Genomic DNA, 13021 nt, shown 5'->3' with positions numbered 1-13021 from the left:
AATTTTTTTGAATTTTAATCATAATAAGTTTGAAGAATTATTTCACAAATATTCTTTGTCGAAAAAACAGAAGCTAAAATGAAGAATTAAATTAAAATGTATTTATTATTCTTTACAATAAAAATTTTTTTTTACTTGAACATTGATTTAAATTGTCAGGAAAGAAGAGGAAGGAATTTAAAAGGTAAAAAGGTATATATGTTTAAAAATCCTAAAATCATTTTTAAGGTTGTATTATTTCTCTAAAATTGTCTTTCTGAAAGTTATAAGAAGCAAAGTAAAAAAAGAATTAATTTATTTAAACAAGTGAAGATCAAGTCTTTAAAATATTTTCTTGGATTTTCAAATTCTATTTGAGTTTTGTCTCTCTTAGAAGTAAAAATGTTGGGCAAAGCGAGACCAGCTTGCTAGTAAATAAATACAATTTAAAAAATAGAGGCAGCTCACTGGTAAGTGCTGCTATTTGAGCTATTTTTAGAACAGGCCAGCGGGCTACTCATCTGGTCCTTACGGGCACCGCGTTGGTGACCCCTGATCTAAAGACCTTCAAAATGATATATGGTTTGTTGGAATCGGACAGTAAACGACCGAGTTACATCCGATTGAAGTCGACCAAGTTTGAGGGTCCGTTTGGAGAAAAACCAGCTTAAAGTTTACTGTTCCAGAACAGAATGTTCCAAAACAAAACTCCATAGCAACCATACCTTAAAAGTCCTTGTAGCAACACCAAAATTGGTACAATTAAAGTCAAATCCCATGTCTAAAGGAAAAATATATATTCAACTCTATTGAAAACGGTTATGTACAAAAATGTCAACACTGTTATGTCACAGTTTTTTTGTTCACTGGTCAGTTTGTCAGCTGGTCAGCTGTCCGTAATATTCCTGACCAGCAGCACTAAGAAGATTCGCCGACTGCAGTGAATTTAGCGCACCTGTGTACCCTCTCCACCTTCTAAATCCATTACGGAATGTAAAACAGTCTAACTTATCCACAAAAATAATAATTAAATGTTCGAAAATCACCCTTTTTTCACCAAATATTCCGCTCGAATTACTGTGTTGTTTTTGATACCACAATGCACCGCGCGGGGTGATTCAACCAATGAGGGTACGCCTCACAGCGACCGGTGTTCCGGTTAGCAACAAGCCGGATTTGTTTACGTCGGGACAGGTTTAAAAACTCGAATTATATTGGTTCAGAATGGCGTCATCGGGAATTCCATGCTCATTTTTAGAAAGTAGGTAAACTTGGCGTCACAATGATACCAAATATGGCTAGGGGGATTCCCCCTTATTGCCGCGAGTGAGCGTTGAAAACACTTGATTTTCTCAAGGAATTTTAACACAAAGGACTAATTTCTGAAGACGTACCTCGTACAAAACCTTAAAATAAAGGTGATTTAAGATGTTTTCTTGTTATTTCGATGATTGGGATCGCTAGATTGTGGCTTTATGGACTCATTTTTGTGAAAATCTCAATTTCAACCAAGATACATTTTTTTCACTTATTTGCCTGTAGCTCAAAATTAGCATGTGCGTATTCCGACTCATTTTGCCAGCACGGGTCACAAATTATGATTATTTTTAGGGATGTCCGATAATGGCTTTTTGCCGATATTCCGATATTGTCCAACTCTTTAATTACCGATACCGATATCAACCGATACCGATATCAACCGATATATGCAGTCGTGGAATTAACACATTATTATGCCTAATTTGGACAACCATGTATGGTGAAGATAAGGTACTTTTAAAAAAAAAAAATAAAATAAGATAACTAAATTAAAAACATTTTCTTGAATAAAAAATAAAGTAAAACAATATAAAAACAGTTACATAGAAACTAGTAATGAATGAAAATGAGTAAAATTAACTGTTAAAGGTTAGTACTATTAGTGGACCAGCAGCACGCACAATCATGTGTGCTTACGGACTGTATCCCTTGCAGACTGTATTGATATATATTGATATATAATGTAGGAACCAGAATATTGATAACAGAAAGAAATGGGGGGAGGGAGGTTTTTTGGGTTGGTGCACTAATTGTAAGTGTATGTTGTGTTTTTTATGTTGATTTAATAAAAAAAATAAAAGAAATAAATAAATAAATAAAAACGATACAGATAATAAAAAAAACGATACCGATAATTTCCGTTTTTACATTTTAACGCATTTATCGACCGATAACAGAAAGAAATGGGGGGAGGGAGGTTTTTTGGGTTGGTGCACTAATTGTAAGTGTATCTTGTGTTTTTTATGTTGATTTAATAAAAAAAACAAAAAAACACCGATACAGATAATAAAAAAACCGATACCGATAATTTCCGATATTACATTTTAACGATATTATCGGACATCCCTAATTTTTTTCACTTATTTTCCTGTAGGTCAAAATTAGCCTGTGCGTATTCCGACTCATTTTGCCAGCACGGGTCACATATGATGATTATTTTCTAAATGTAAAAGACTTCCTTGTGGTCTACATAACATGTAATGGTGTTTATTTGGTCAAAATGTTGCATAGATGATAGGGGTGTAACAGTATGTGTATTTGTATTGAACCGTTTCGGTTTGGTTCGGAGGTGTACCGAACGAGTTTCCACACCAACATATTAAGTAGCCGCCTCCGCTTCCTTCTGCCTCTGTTTCTGTCAGTACTCTACACAGCACCCAGCATTGTCCCACCCACACAACCATCTGATTGGTTACAAACAGAGCGATAACAGCCAATCAGCAGTGCATACTCAGAGCGCATGTAGTCAGTGCTGCAGGTAAGCATCAGGCCGCGGACTCTCCCCAAATGATAATAAACACCTCCCAGTCAACTACTAGTAACATCACTTTGAGCCCGTTGACCTTCTAGAAATATAAACTGCAGTTCAGCTCGCTCGCAGTCCTGGCTTGAGGTGAAGGCTAATTCGCTTTTAGCGTAACGTTAGCTCTTTTTGCGGTGTGTGTGTGTGTGTGTGTTACGGACAGCAAAGCCCTGTCTGTCTGTTATTTCACTTGACCTTTTTCTGTGTTGATTGAGCTGTGTTGAAGCAGCAAAAAATGACATTATGTTAAATGAAGAGTTTCTGTCTCTGATAGTTGATATAATAATGTAAGTGCATCATTAAGCCTACATGAACTCCATGGTGTTCAGGGATGAATAGTCTCTCCTATTGCTATTGTACCATTTTTTCCAGCTATAGTTACATTAATCATTAGTAATATAGCAGCCTAGTTGTGAATGGCAGGGTCCCTGCTATTACATGTTGATACAAATATAACATTTACATAATAAATCAACTACAGGCTTCTTAAATTGTTTACAAATTGGTAAATAAATAACCAAAAAATTTATATTTTGTTGTTTTCTTACTGTACCGAAAATGAACCGAACCGTGACCTCTAAACCGAGATACGTACCCAACCAAAATTTTTGTGTACCGTTACAATGATGTTTTACAGATCATTTTTAAGTCGCTTTCTGACAGTCACTTCAGGATGCGCCGTTTTGTGGGCGGTCTTATTTACATGGCTCACCTTCGACAGCGTCTTCTCCCCGCCATCTTTGTTGTAGTGGTGTAGCGTGCAAGGACGGGAGTGGAAGAAGTGTCAAAAGATGGCGCTAACTGTTTTAATGACATTCACACTTTACTTCAATCAATAACGGCGCAGCATCTCCTCATCCGTGGCTCACTAGTGCAACAACAACGCCCGAAATGTGTCCCGTGAAAAACCGTCCGACCGGAACTCTCTAATAACTAAAGTTCCTTGGGTGAATAATGTAAACTCACTATACCGGTATGTTTTAGCGCTTTCATGGCGAGTTTACTGACAGATATAGGTAAGAACTTTACACTACTTTATATTAGAAATGGCAACAGTGGAGGATGAATGTCGCATAACAAGAAGATAGAGAAAAAGAAGAAGCTTATCGACTACGCCGTCGTCACGGACTACAAATGCGGACTCGCGCAATTTTTCAGGACTTATGCAAATCCCAAATATAGCAGGTACACAGAAGGTAAGAAAAGTTGCTTTTGCATAAAATAGCAAAACAAAACACCAGATAATATGTCTTACCTTATACACACACCATAATAATACTCCTATGTTGAAGCACACCCATCAAGCGGTGTGGCTTCATAGCTTACCAAAGTCCTACTAAAACATTTTGATGGATTTTTGAGCGCCCTGTGTAATGTTCTATATTTTCAATGCAACATATAAGATGTTGGTGTTGTTTACTTGAGTCATATTGCAGTCTACACGTATCTCTTATGTGTGACTGCCGTCATATTGCAGTCGACACGTATCTCTTATGTGTGGGTGCCGTCATAATGCAGTCGACACGTATCTCTTATGTGTGACTGCCATCTACTGGTCACATTTATCATTACACAATGTGCCAAATAAAATTGCTCTGAGGCCGGTAAGCACAACCAGAATTATTCCGTACATTAGGTGCAATTTTTGAGAACATGAAAGGATTTTGAGTGCGCCTTATAGTCCGAAAAATACAGTAGTTACTTAGTTCCATTTATTTATTGTTTATTTACTGTATATTAATGTTTTATCCTCACATGTTTTACTTGTATTTTATCCTTTATTCCAACTCATGGTTTTTACTATTTTCCATGTTTTCAATATTTTTTACTTCCCAGCGTTCCTCAGGGGGAGCCCTCTGCATCAGGGGTTATCGACCCGCTCTGAGGGGTCCCTTTGTGTTTGCGTCCTGGTGACCCTTTGGTGCAGATGGCTCCTGTGATAGTGTTTACTCACCTGGCTCCTCTGTACTCAGCCATGCATTCGATTGTGCACGAGTGATAGTGTGAACGTTGTCTGTTTGTGGGGATGTGGGTCGTTGGGGGTGTTGTTTTTAAGTCTGTAAAGCACTTTGCGTTGCATTTTTTTTTTTAAGATTTTGAAGTTTAAAGAAATGCACAGTGAGAAGTTATTAGTATTGACTAGTGTATTTTAGTTGGACCTTAAGGAATTTAAACTAAATATTCACCTTTTTCTCTTCACAGTGAATTGAATTCTAAACTGCAAGACACTCTGGAGCAAATAGAGGTGGGTACAGTCTCCTTTATCGCAAAGTGAATTATTGGAGAGCTACTATCTGTAAGAATACGCCTAACGTTGTATAGTGTTTGGCTCTCTGCTGTAATATTGCAAAAGCTTCTTCTTTCAGACATCTCATCATTCTGGGCTTGGCCAAATATTGACACACTCAAAAAGTCATTACTATGAGTGCAAAGGGATGTAAATCATATCAGTTTCATCTCGAGCTGGGTTGCGATATTTCATCGTGATAAAAATTACCCAGCGCACCACCGCCTCCGCGCTTGAGTAGATTAATTACTTTTTGCTTCTGTTTGTCCACAAAGCGGGCAAGCATGCGTGTAAACACAAATCATGCAAAGCCACGAGTTGAGGTGCTTGCTTGTTTACCTGCCAGCTTTATTAGTCCTTTTTTAACCCATCCGTAATCAGTTCGGGACAAAGAACAATCGCACACATCAAGTAGATTGTGTTCTATAAAGGCATGACGAAAAGAACACGATAGGACGATAATCAAAACTCTTTTTGAGTCCATAGAAAGCACAACGGGAATACAAACCTGGAGTTTTTATACCTCGACTTAAAAGCAGATTGCGATCCAACCCTGAGCTCGTAACTCAAAACGAATTGCTTTGACAGGCGGTGTATGTTTAGCGTACATCAGGGGTGGCCATTACGTGGATGGCAAGCTAGCGGTGGATGGTGGAGGGTGTGTCAGTCCATCGCCAGTCAGGCATTAAAAAAATCGACCTCAAAATGAGCGATCATCAATATTCAAGACATCACTTTCGTCACTTGATTGACATTCACGGCACCCGAAGGTCTCGTGAGATGACGCTGGCTGCTGCCAGATCATTATTAAGAAAAAATGACCGACAGGAAGGCGAGAAACTCAAGGCAGACTTCCTGAGAGCCAACACAGACTACTTTTGGGACAAATGATGATCCAGAAACGTATATTTTTGATTTGCTCAAAAAGGTCCATTATGTCTTCTTATTAGAGATGTCCGATAATATCGGTCTGACGATATTATCGGCCGATAAATGCGTTAAAATGTAATATCGGACATTATCGGTATCGTTTTTTTTATTATCAGTATCGTTTTTTTTGTTGTTTTTTTTTAAATCCACATAAAAAACACAAGATACACTTACAATTAGTGCACCAACCCAAAAAACCTCCCTCCCCCATTTACACTCATTCACACTCATTCAAACAAAAGGGTTGTTTCTTTCTGTTATTAATATTCTGGTTCCTACATTATATATCAATATATATCAATACAGTCTGCAAGGGATACAGTCCGTAAGCACACATGATTGTGCGTGCTGCTGGTCCACTAATAATACTAACCTTTAACAGTTAATTTTACAATTTTTCATTAATTACTAGTTTCTATGTAACTGTTTTTATATTGTTTTACTTTCTTTTTTATTCAAGAAAATGTTTTTAATTTATTTATCTTATTTTATTTGATTCATTTTTTTAAAAAGTACCTTATCTTCACCATACATGGTTGTCCAAATTAGGCATACTAATGTGTTAATTCCACGACTGTATATATCGGTTGATATCGGTATCGGTTGATATCGGTATCAGTAATTAAAGAGTTGGACAATATCGGCATATCGGATATCGGCAAAAAGCCATTATCGGACATCCCTACTTCGTATTCATATACTTTTTCAAATTGTCTTGTAATCAGACCCTATTTTCGGTATATTAGATGGAATTTGTAAAAAAAAAAAAAAACATTATTTTTGAGCCTGAATATGAGGATGAGCTACAAGTTTTAGAAGCTGAGTGATAAGCAGATCCAGCCAGTAGTGCTATTGCTAAGTGCTAAACAAGAAATACAATCATACTACCAACATTAAAAAATAGTCACTTACTGTACAATGTCTGCTCTCACTGGGAGGCTGACTGATGGGATGTTCATATATTCCGGTTTAAATACAAAAATAATCATAATCCTCATGCAGGCAAGAAAAAAAAATGTGGGTGCAAACAAGTGTTTTTTCGTATTTTTCTCGTGATTTCCTGGTCTAAGTTGAAGTTCAAAGTGGACCAACTTCTTGGTTTATCGCCACAACCTTCTACTATACAAGTGCGATGCAGAAATTATAATCTAAAATTTACTTTGACCAACTAATTGGAGATGCAGCAGCATATCAATAGCTGCAGAAACGAGTCACCTCTCTGTGATCACTGCGCCGCTAAAAGTAGTTCCTCGGCCTTAGCGCTTATAACAACAATGCTCGGTTAACAGTCAGGTCACGACATGTAAATGGAGTTTTGTTGGCCTTTTTTTAGGTTTTTAGAGGGCTTTATGGATGCAATAAATGACTCCCAGTATTGTCAGCGTGTCATCTCGGACGAAGCCCCCAAATTGTTGCGTTTGACCAGATGTTCCTCCAAGGGGAACTCAGAACGCTAGTCAGTCCCAAGTTCTTTAGATGACATATAAACTGAACTCAAAAGTACCACCAGGGACAGAATAGGTATTTTATAATTTAGTGTTAAATATTTGAGAATAGAGACCAGCCTCGAACAACACATATGCAAATGCGTAGCCCAAGTTGATCTGAAAACATCCCGGAAAGCACTCTCCTCTTCAATATCTCCCCCCGCCCTCACTTGTCTCACCTCAAACACGTGCTCATTGCCTCTTATCTTGAGTCGGCCTGGGAAGCACAGGAAGGAGGAATTCCTCCTCTCTGCCTTCTACTTCAAGGCCGGCCCAAGTGCGAGCACTTTGTCATTAGATGATTTGAAAGCAAAAGAGTACAATATGGAACATTAGCTATTTGTAATATGACTATGGAAGTAAAACAAAATATGGATATATGAAAATATATATATATATCCTTCAATAGCCAGGTTGCACTTGCTGTAAATTACAAATTAGAATGCATGGAAAAAACGAAAGAGGTCCTTGTCTTCGATAAGGATTGTAAATGATGAGCAACATTGAACAAAGTGCAGTTCCACACAGCAGCTACACTGTTTAGCTTCTCCATGACAAATCCTCTTGTGTGGTGTGACAACAAAACAACCTTGCGTAGCTTAAAGGCTGCGGTTGATGAGCTTGCAGAAATTTTTTTTGTGCAGCACAGCCCAAATCTAGCAACTTTAGCCATAAAAATAACTCGCTGTAATGCATCAGTTAGTTTCAACTGCATTAACGCTCCCTTTTCGCTTTAATTACTATCGTTATTAAATACTTCAATATCTGCTTGACTTATGGTTTCAAAGCAAGTTATCCATCAAATTGTACACTGGAAAAAGGACAATAGATATTTTGTTAAAATTACTATGTTTTTTTTTTTTTTTACAGCATATTCAATTGAAAAAAACTATAAAATAAAATGTTGCCAACTATGCTGTTCCAGTAAATAAAGTGCACAAATAATAAACAAAGTGGAAAACTGTACAAAATAAATCAAAGATCCAGTCCAGTATCATAGGAAAATAAAGCAAAAAATATATAAATAAAGCAAAACAAATGTAAATAAAGCAGTGGTTCTCAAACTTTTTTTGTCATCCCCCACTTTGAAGAAGGGGGAGTTTTCAAGCCCCACCTGCCCCCATCGCCCCAACAGAACGCTAATGCCAAGCTCAACATTTTCAAATTTATTGAACATTAAGTAACATCAAGTTGTATACATTCAAACTCAATAACATAAAATAACATCAAGTTCAATAATAAAAAAAATAACTGCAGCTGTGGTATAACTTGCATCAAGTTCAATAATAAATAAAATAACTTGCATCAAGTTCAATAATAAATAAAACAAAAGTGTTATAACTGGCATCAAGTTCAATAATAAATCAAAAAAAGTGTTATAACTTGCATCAAGTTCAATAATAAATCAAATAAAAGTGTTATAACTTGCATCAAGTTCATTAATAAATCTAATAAAAGTGTTATAACTTGCATCAAGTTCAATAATAAATCAAATAACAGTGTTATAACTTGCATCAAGTTCAATAATAAATCAAATAACTTGCATCAAGTTCAATAATAAATAAAACAAAAGTGTTATAACTGGCATCAAGTTCAATAATAAATCAAAAAAAGTGTTATAACTTGCATCAAGTTCAATAATAAATCAAATAAAAGTGTTATAACTTGCATCAAGTTCATTAATAAATCTAATAAAAGTGTTATATTTTGCATCAAGTTCAATAATAAATAAAATAAGTGTTATAACTTGCATCAAGTTCAATAATAAATCAAATAAAAGTGTTATAACTAGCATCAAGTTCAATAATAAATCAAATAAAAGTGTTATAACTTGCATCAAGTTCAATAATAAATCAAATAAAAGTGTTATAACTTGCATCAAATTCAATAATAAATCAAATAAAAGTGTTATAACTTGCATCAAGTTCAATAATAAATCAAATAAAAGTGTTATAACTTGCATCAAGTTCAATAATAAATCAAATAACTTGCATCAAGTTCAATAATAAATCAAATAACTTGCATCAAGTTCAATAATAAATAAAACAAAAGTGTTATAACTGGCATCAAGTTCAATAATAAATCAAAAAAAGTGTTATAACTTGCATCAAGTTCAATAATAAATCAAATAAAAGTGTTATAACTTGCATCAAGTTCAATAATAAATCAAATAACTTGCATCACGTTCAATAATAAATCAAATAACAGTGTTAATGCCAAGCTCAACATTTTCAAATTTATTGAACATAAAGTAACATCAAGTTGTATACATTCAAACTCAATAACATAAAATAACATCAAGTTCAATGATAAATAAAATAACTGCAGCTGTGGTATAACTTGCATCAAGTTCAATAATAAATAAAATAACTTGCATCAAGTTCAATAATAAATCAAATAAAAGTGTTATAACTAGCATCAAGTTCAATAATAAATCAAATACAAGTGTTATAACTTGCATCAAGTTCAATAATAAATCAAATAAAAGTGTTATAACTTGCATCAAGTTCAATAATAAATCAAATAAAAGTGTTATAACTTGCATCAAGTTCAATAATAAATCAAATAAAAGTGTTATAACTTGCATCAAGTTCAATAATAAATCAAATAATTTGCATCAAGTTCAATAATAAATAAAACAAAAGTGTTATAACTGGCATCAAGTTCAATAATAAATCAAAAAAAGTGTTATAACTTGCATCAAGTTCAATAATAAATCAAATAAAAGTGTTATAACTTGCATCAAGTTCATTAATAAATCTAATAAAAGTGTTATATTTTGCATCAAGTTCAATAATAAATAAAATAAGTGTTATAACTTGCATCAAGTTCAATAATAAATCAAATAAAAGTGTTATAACTAGCATCAAGTTCAATAATAAATCAAATAAAAGTGTTATAACTTGCATCAAGTTCAATAATAAATCAAATAAAAGTGTTATAACTTGCATCAAATTCAATAATAAATCAAATAAAAGTGTTATAACTTGCATCAAGTTCTATAATAAATCAAATAAAAGTGTTATAACTTGCATCAAGTTCAATAATAAATCAAATAACTTGCATCAAGTTCAATAATAAATCAAATAACTTGCATCAAGTTCAATAATAAATAAAACAAAAGTGTTATAACTGGCATCAAGTTCAATAATAAATCAAAAAAAGTGTTATAACTTGCATCAAGTTCAATAATAAATCAAATAAAAGTGTTATAACTTGCATCAAGTTCAATAATAAATAAAATAACTTGCATCAAGTTCAATAATAAATAAAACAAAAGTGTTATAACTGGCATCAAGTTCAATAATAAATCAAAAAAAGTGTTATAACTTGCATCAAGTTCAATAATAAATCAAATAAAAGTGTTATAACTTGCATCAAGTTCAATAATAAATCAAATAAAAGTGTTATAACTTGCATCAAGTTCAATAATAAATCAAATAACTTGCATCAAGTTCAATAATAAATCAAATAAAAGTGTTATAACTTGCATCAAGTTCAATAATAAATCAAATAACTTACATCAATTTCAATAATAAGTCAAATAAAAGTGTTATAACTTGCATCAAGTTCAATAATAAATCAAATAACTTGCATCAAGTTCAATAATAAATCAAAAAAAGTGTTATAACTTGCATCAAGTTCAATAATAAATCAAATAAAAGTGTTATAACTTGCATCAAGTTCAATAATAAATCAAATAAAAGTGTTATAACTTGCATCAAGTTCAATAATAAATCAAATAACTTGCATCAAGTTCAATAATAAATCAAATAACTTGCATCAAGTTCAATAATAAATAAAACAAAAGTGTTATAACTGGCATCAAGTTCAATAATAAATCAAAAAAAGTGTTATAACTTGCATCAAGTTCAATAATAAATCAAATAAAAGTGTTATAACTTGCATCAAGTTCAATAATAAATCAAATAACTTGCATCACGTTCAATAATAAATCAAATAAAAGTGTTATAACTTGCATCAAGTTCAATAATAAATCAAATAACTTGCATCAAGTTCAATAATAAATCAAATAAAAGTGTTATAACTTGCATCAAGTTCAATAATAAATAAAATAACTTGCATCAAGTTCAATAATAAATAAAACAAAAGTGTTATAACTGGCATCAAGTTCAATAATAAATAAAAAAAAAAGTGTTATAACTTGCATCAAGTTCAATAATAAATCAAATAAAAGTGTTATAACTTGCATCAAGTTCAATAATAAATCAAATAAAAGTGTTATAACTTGCATCAAGTTCAATAATAAATCAAGTAAAAGTGTTATAACTTACATCAAGTTCAATAATAAATCAAATAACTTGCATCAAGTTCAATAATAAATCAAATAAAAGTGCCACTTTGCAATCTTTGCAACAACAAAAAAGAAGGAGGAGCTATGCATTTGGCAAGACAGGGCAAGTGAACATGAGTTTTACAGTACTCCAGCATTAGTGGCTGCAATGAGCCTGTTTTGCACTGCACAGCTTTTCAAATGGGGGTTGCAGGCTTGACACTGCCACTCTTAAGTCATGCTCAATGTTCAGCTGAGACCTGTACTTCGTTTTGAGCGAAGCAACAGCTGAAAAGCCTATCTCACACAGATAAGAAGTGGCAAAGGGGAGAAGAATGGACACAGCTCTCTGCCCGATGAGTGAAAGTTTGTTCCGCTTAGCCCCGCCCCCATTAGTTACTGTTGCTATGTCTGTCAAACTTTCACTCCTACCTAGAAATTTAAAGCCTACAGGAAAAATAAGTAATATACATTTATTTATATAGCGGATTTCACAGACAGAATCACAAAGTGATTTACAGTGTGTATAGAAAATGAAAGCAGAGTAAAAAAAAAAATCTAAGAATATAATAAAAAATTAAAAAAAATTTAAAGTGAAATTTCCTCCTCGTTCCTTGCGCCCCACCTGTCATGTCTCTATTCCCCACCAGTGGGGTGCGCCCCACACTTTGAGAAACGCTGAAATAAAGCAACAACAAAAATATGTGGGCAACCATTATAATAAAACATATTTTTTTGCTTTATTTATACATTTTTTGCTTTATTTTCCTATGATACTGTACTGCTTCTTTGATTTATTTTGTACAATTTTCCATTTAGTTTATTATTTGTGCACTTTAATTTTTTAAGTTCTTCATTTATTATGTCAATTGATTGAGCGCAGCTGTGACTGTTTAAGTGCATCACTTCCTGTGGAAAATTGCACGCTGACGAAGACATTGTCTGTGTTTGGTAGCACCTGCGCGGTTTGCATACAAATTATTAGAAGGACACGAGTGTTGCTGGCCTTGCTTTTTAAATTGGAAATGTAGCTTACCACCACCATATATCCACTGCGGAGTGGATAAATGGTGGCTTCTCAGCGCTTTGTGTGTCTGGAACGCGCGAGATAAATCTAATTCATTATTATTAAAGCCAGGAAGTCCAATGCGTTGCTCAGGGGCTTTTTGTTTCTTATTGTTTTGTAGCACATTTTCCAAATA

At 33.7% G+C, this 13021-nt stretch overlaps 1 protein-coding gene across 2 annotated transcripts in view; it reads left to right on the top strand.

Annotated features, from left to right (window-relative positions):
- Positions 1-13021, top strand: part of vps50 (VPS50 EARP/GARPII complex subunit) — a 481936-nt gene that overhangs the window by 151320 nt on the left and 317595 nt on the right. For both annotated transcript variants that reach the window (XM_062029406.1, XM_062029407.1), the window contains one exon: positions 5024-5066. In XM_062029406.1, the coding sequence (XP_061885390.1) occupies positions 5024-5066 (43 nt within the window). The remainder of the gene's footprint in view (positions 1-5023; positions 5067-13021) is intronic.

This window comes from Entelurus aequoreus, linkage group LG20 (genome assembly GCF_033978785.1).
Source record: "Entelurus aequoreus isolate RoL-2023_Sb linkage group LG20, RoL_Eaeq_v1.1, whole genome shotgun sequence".
NCBI lineage: Eukaryota > Metazoa > Chordata > Actinopteri > Syngnathiformes > Syngnathidae > Entelurus > Entelurus aequoreus.
This window is presented reverse-complemented; position numbering and strand designations above follow the sequence as displayed.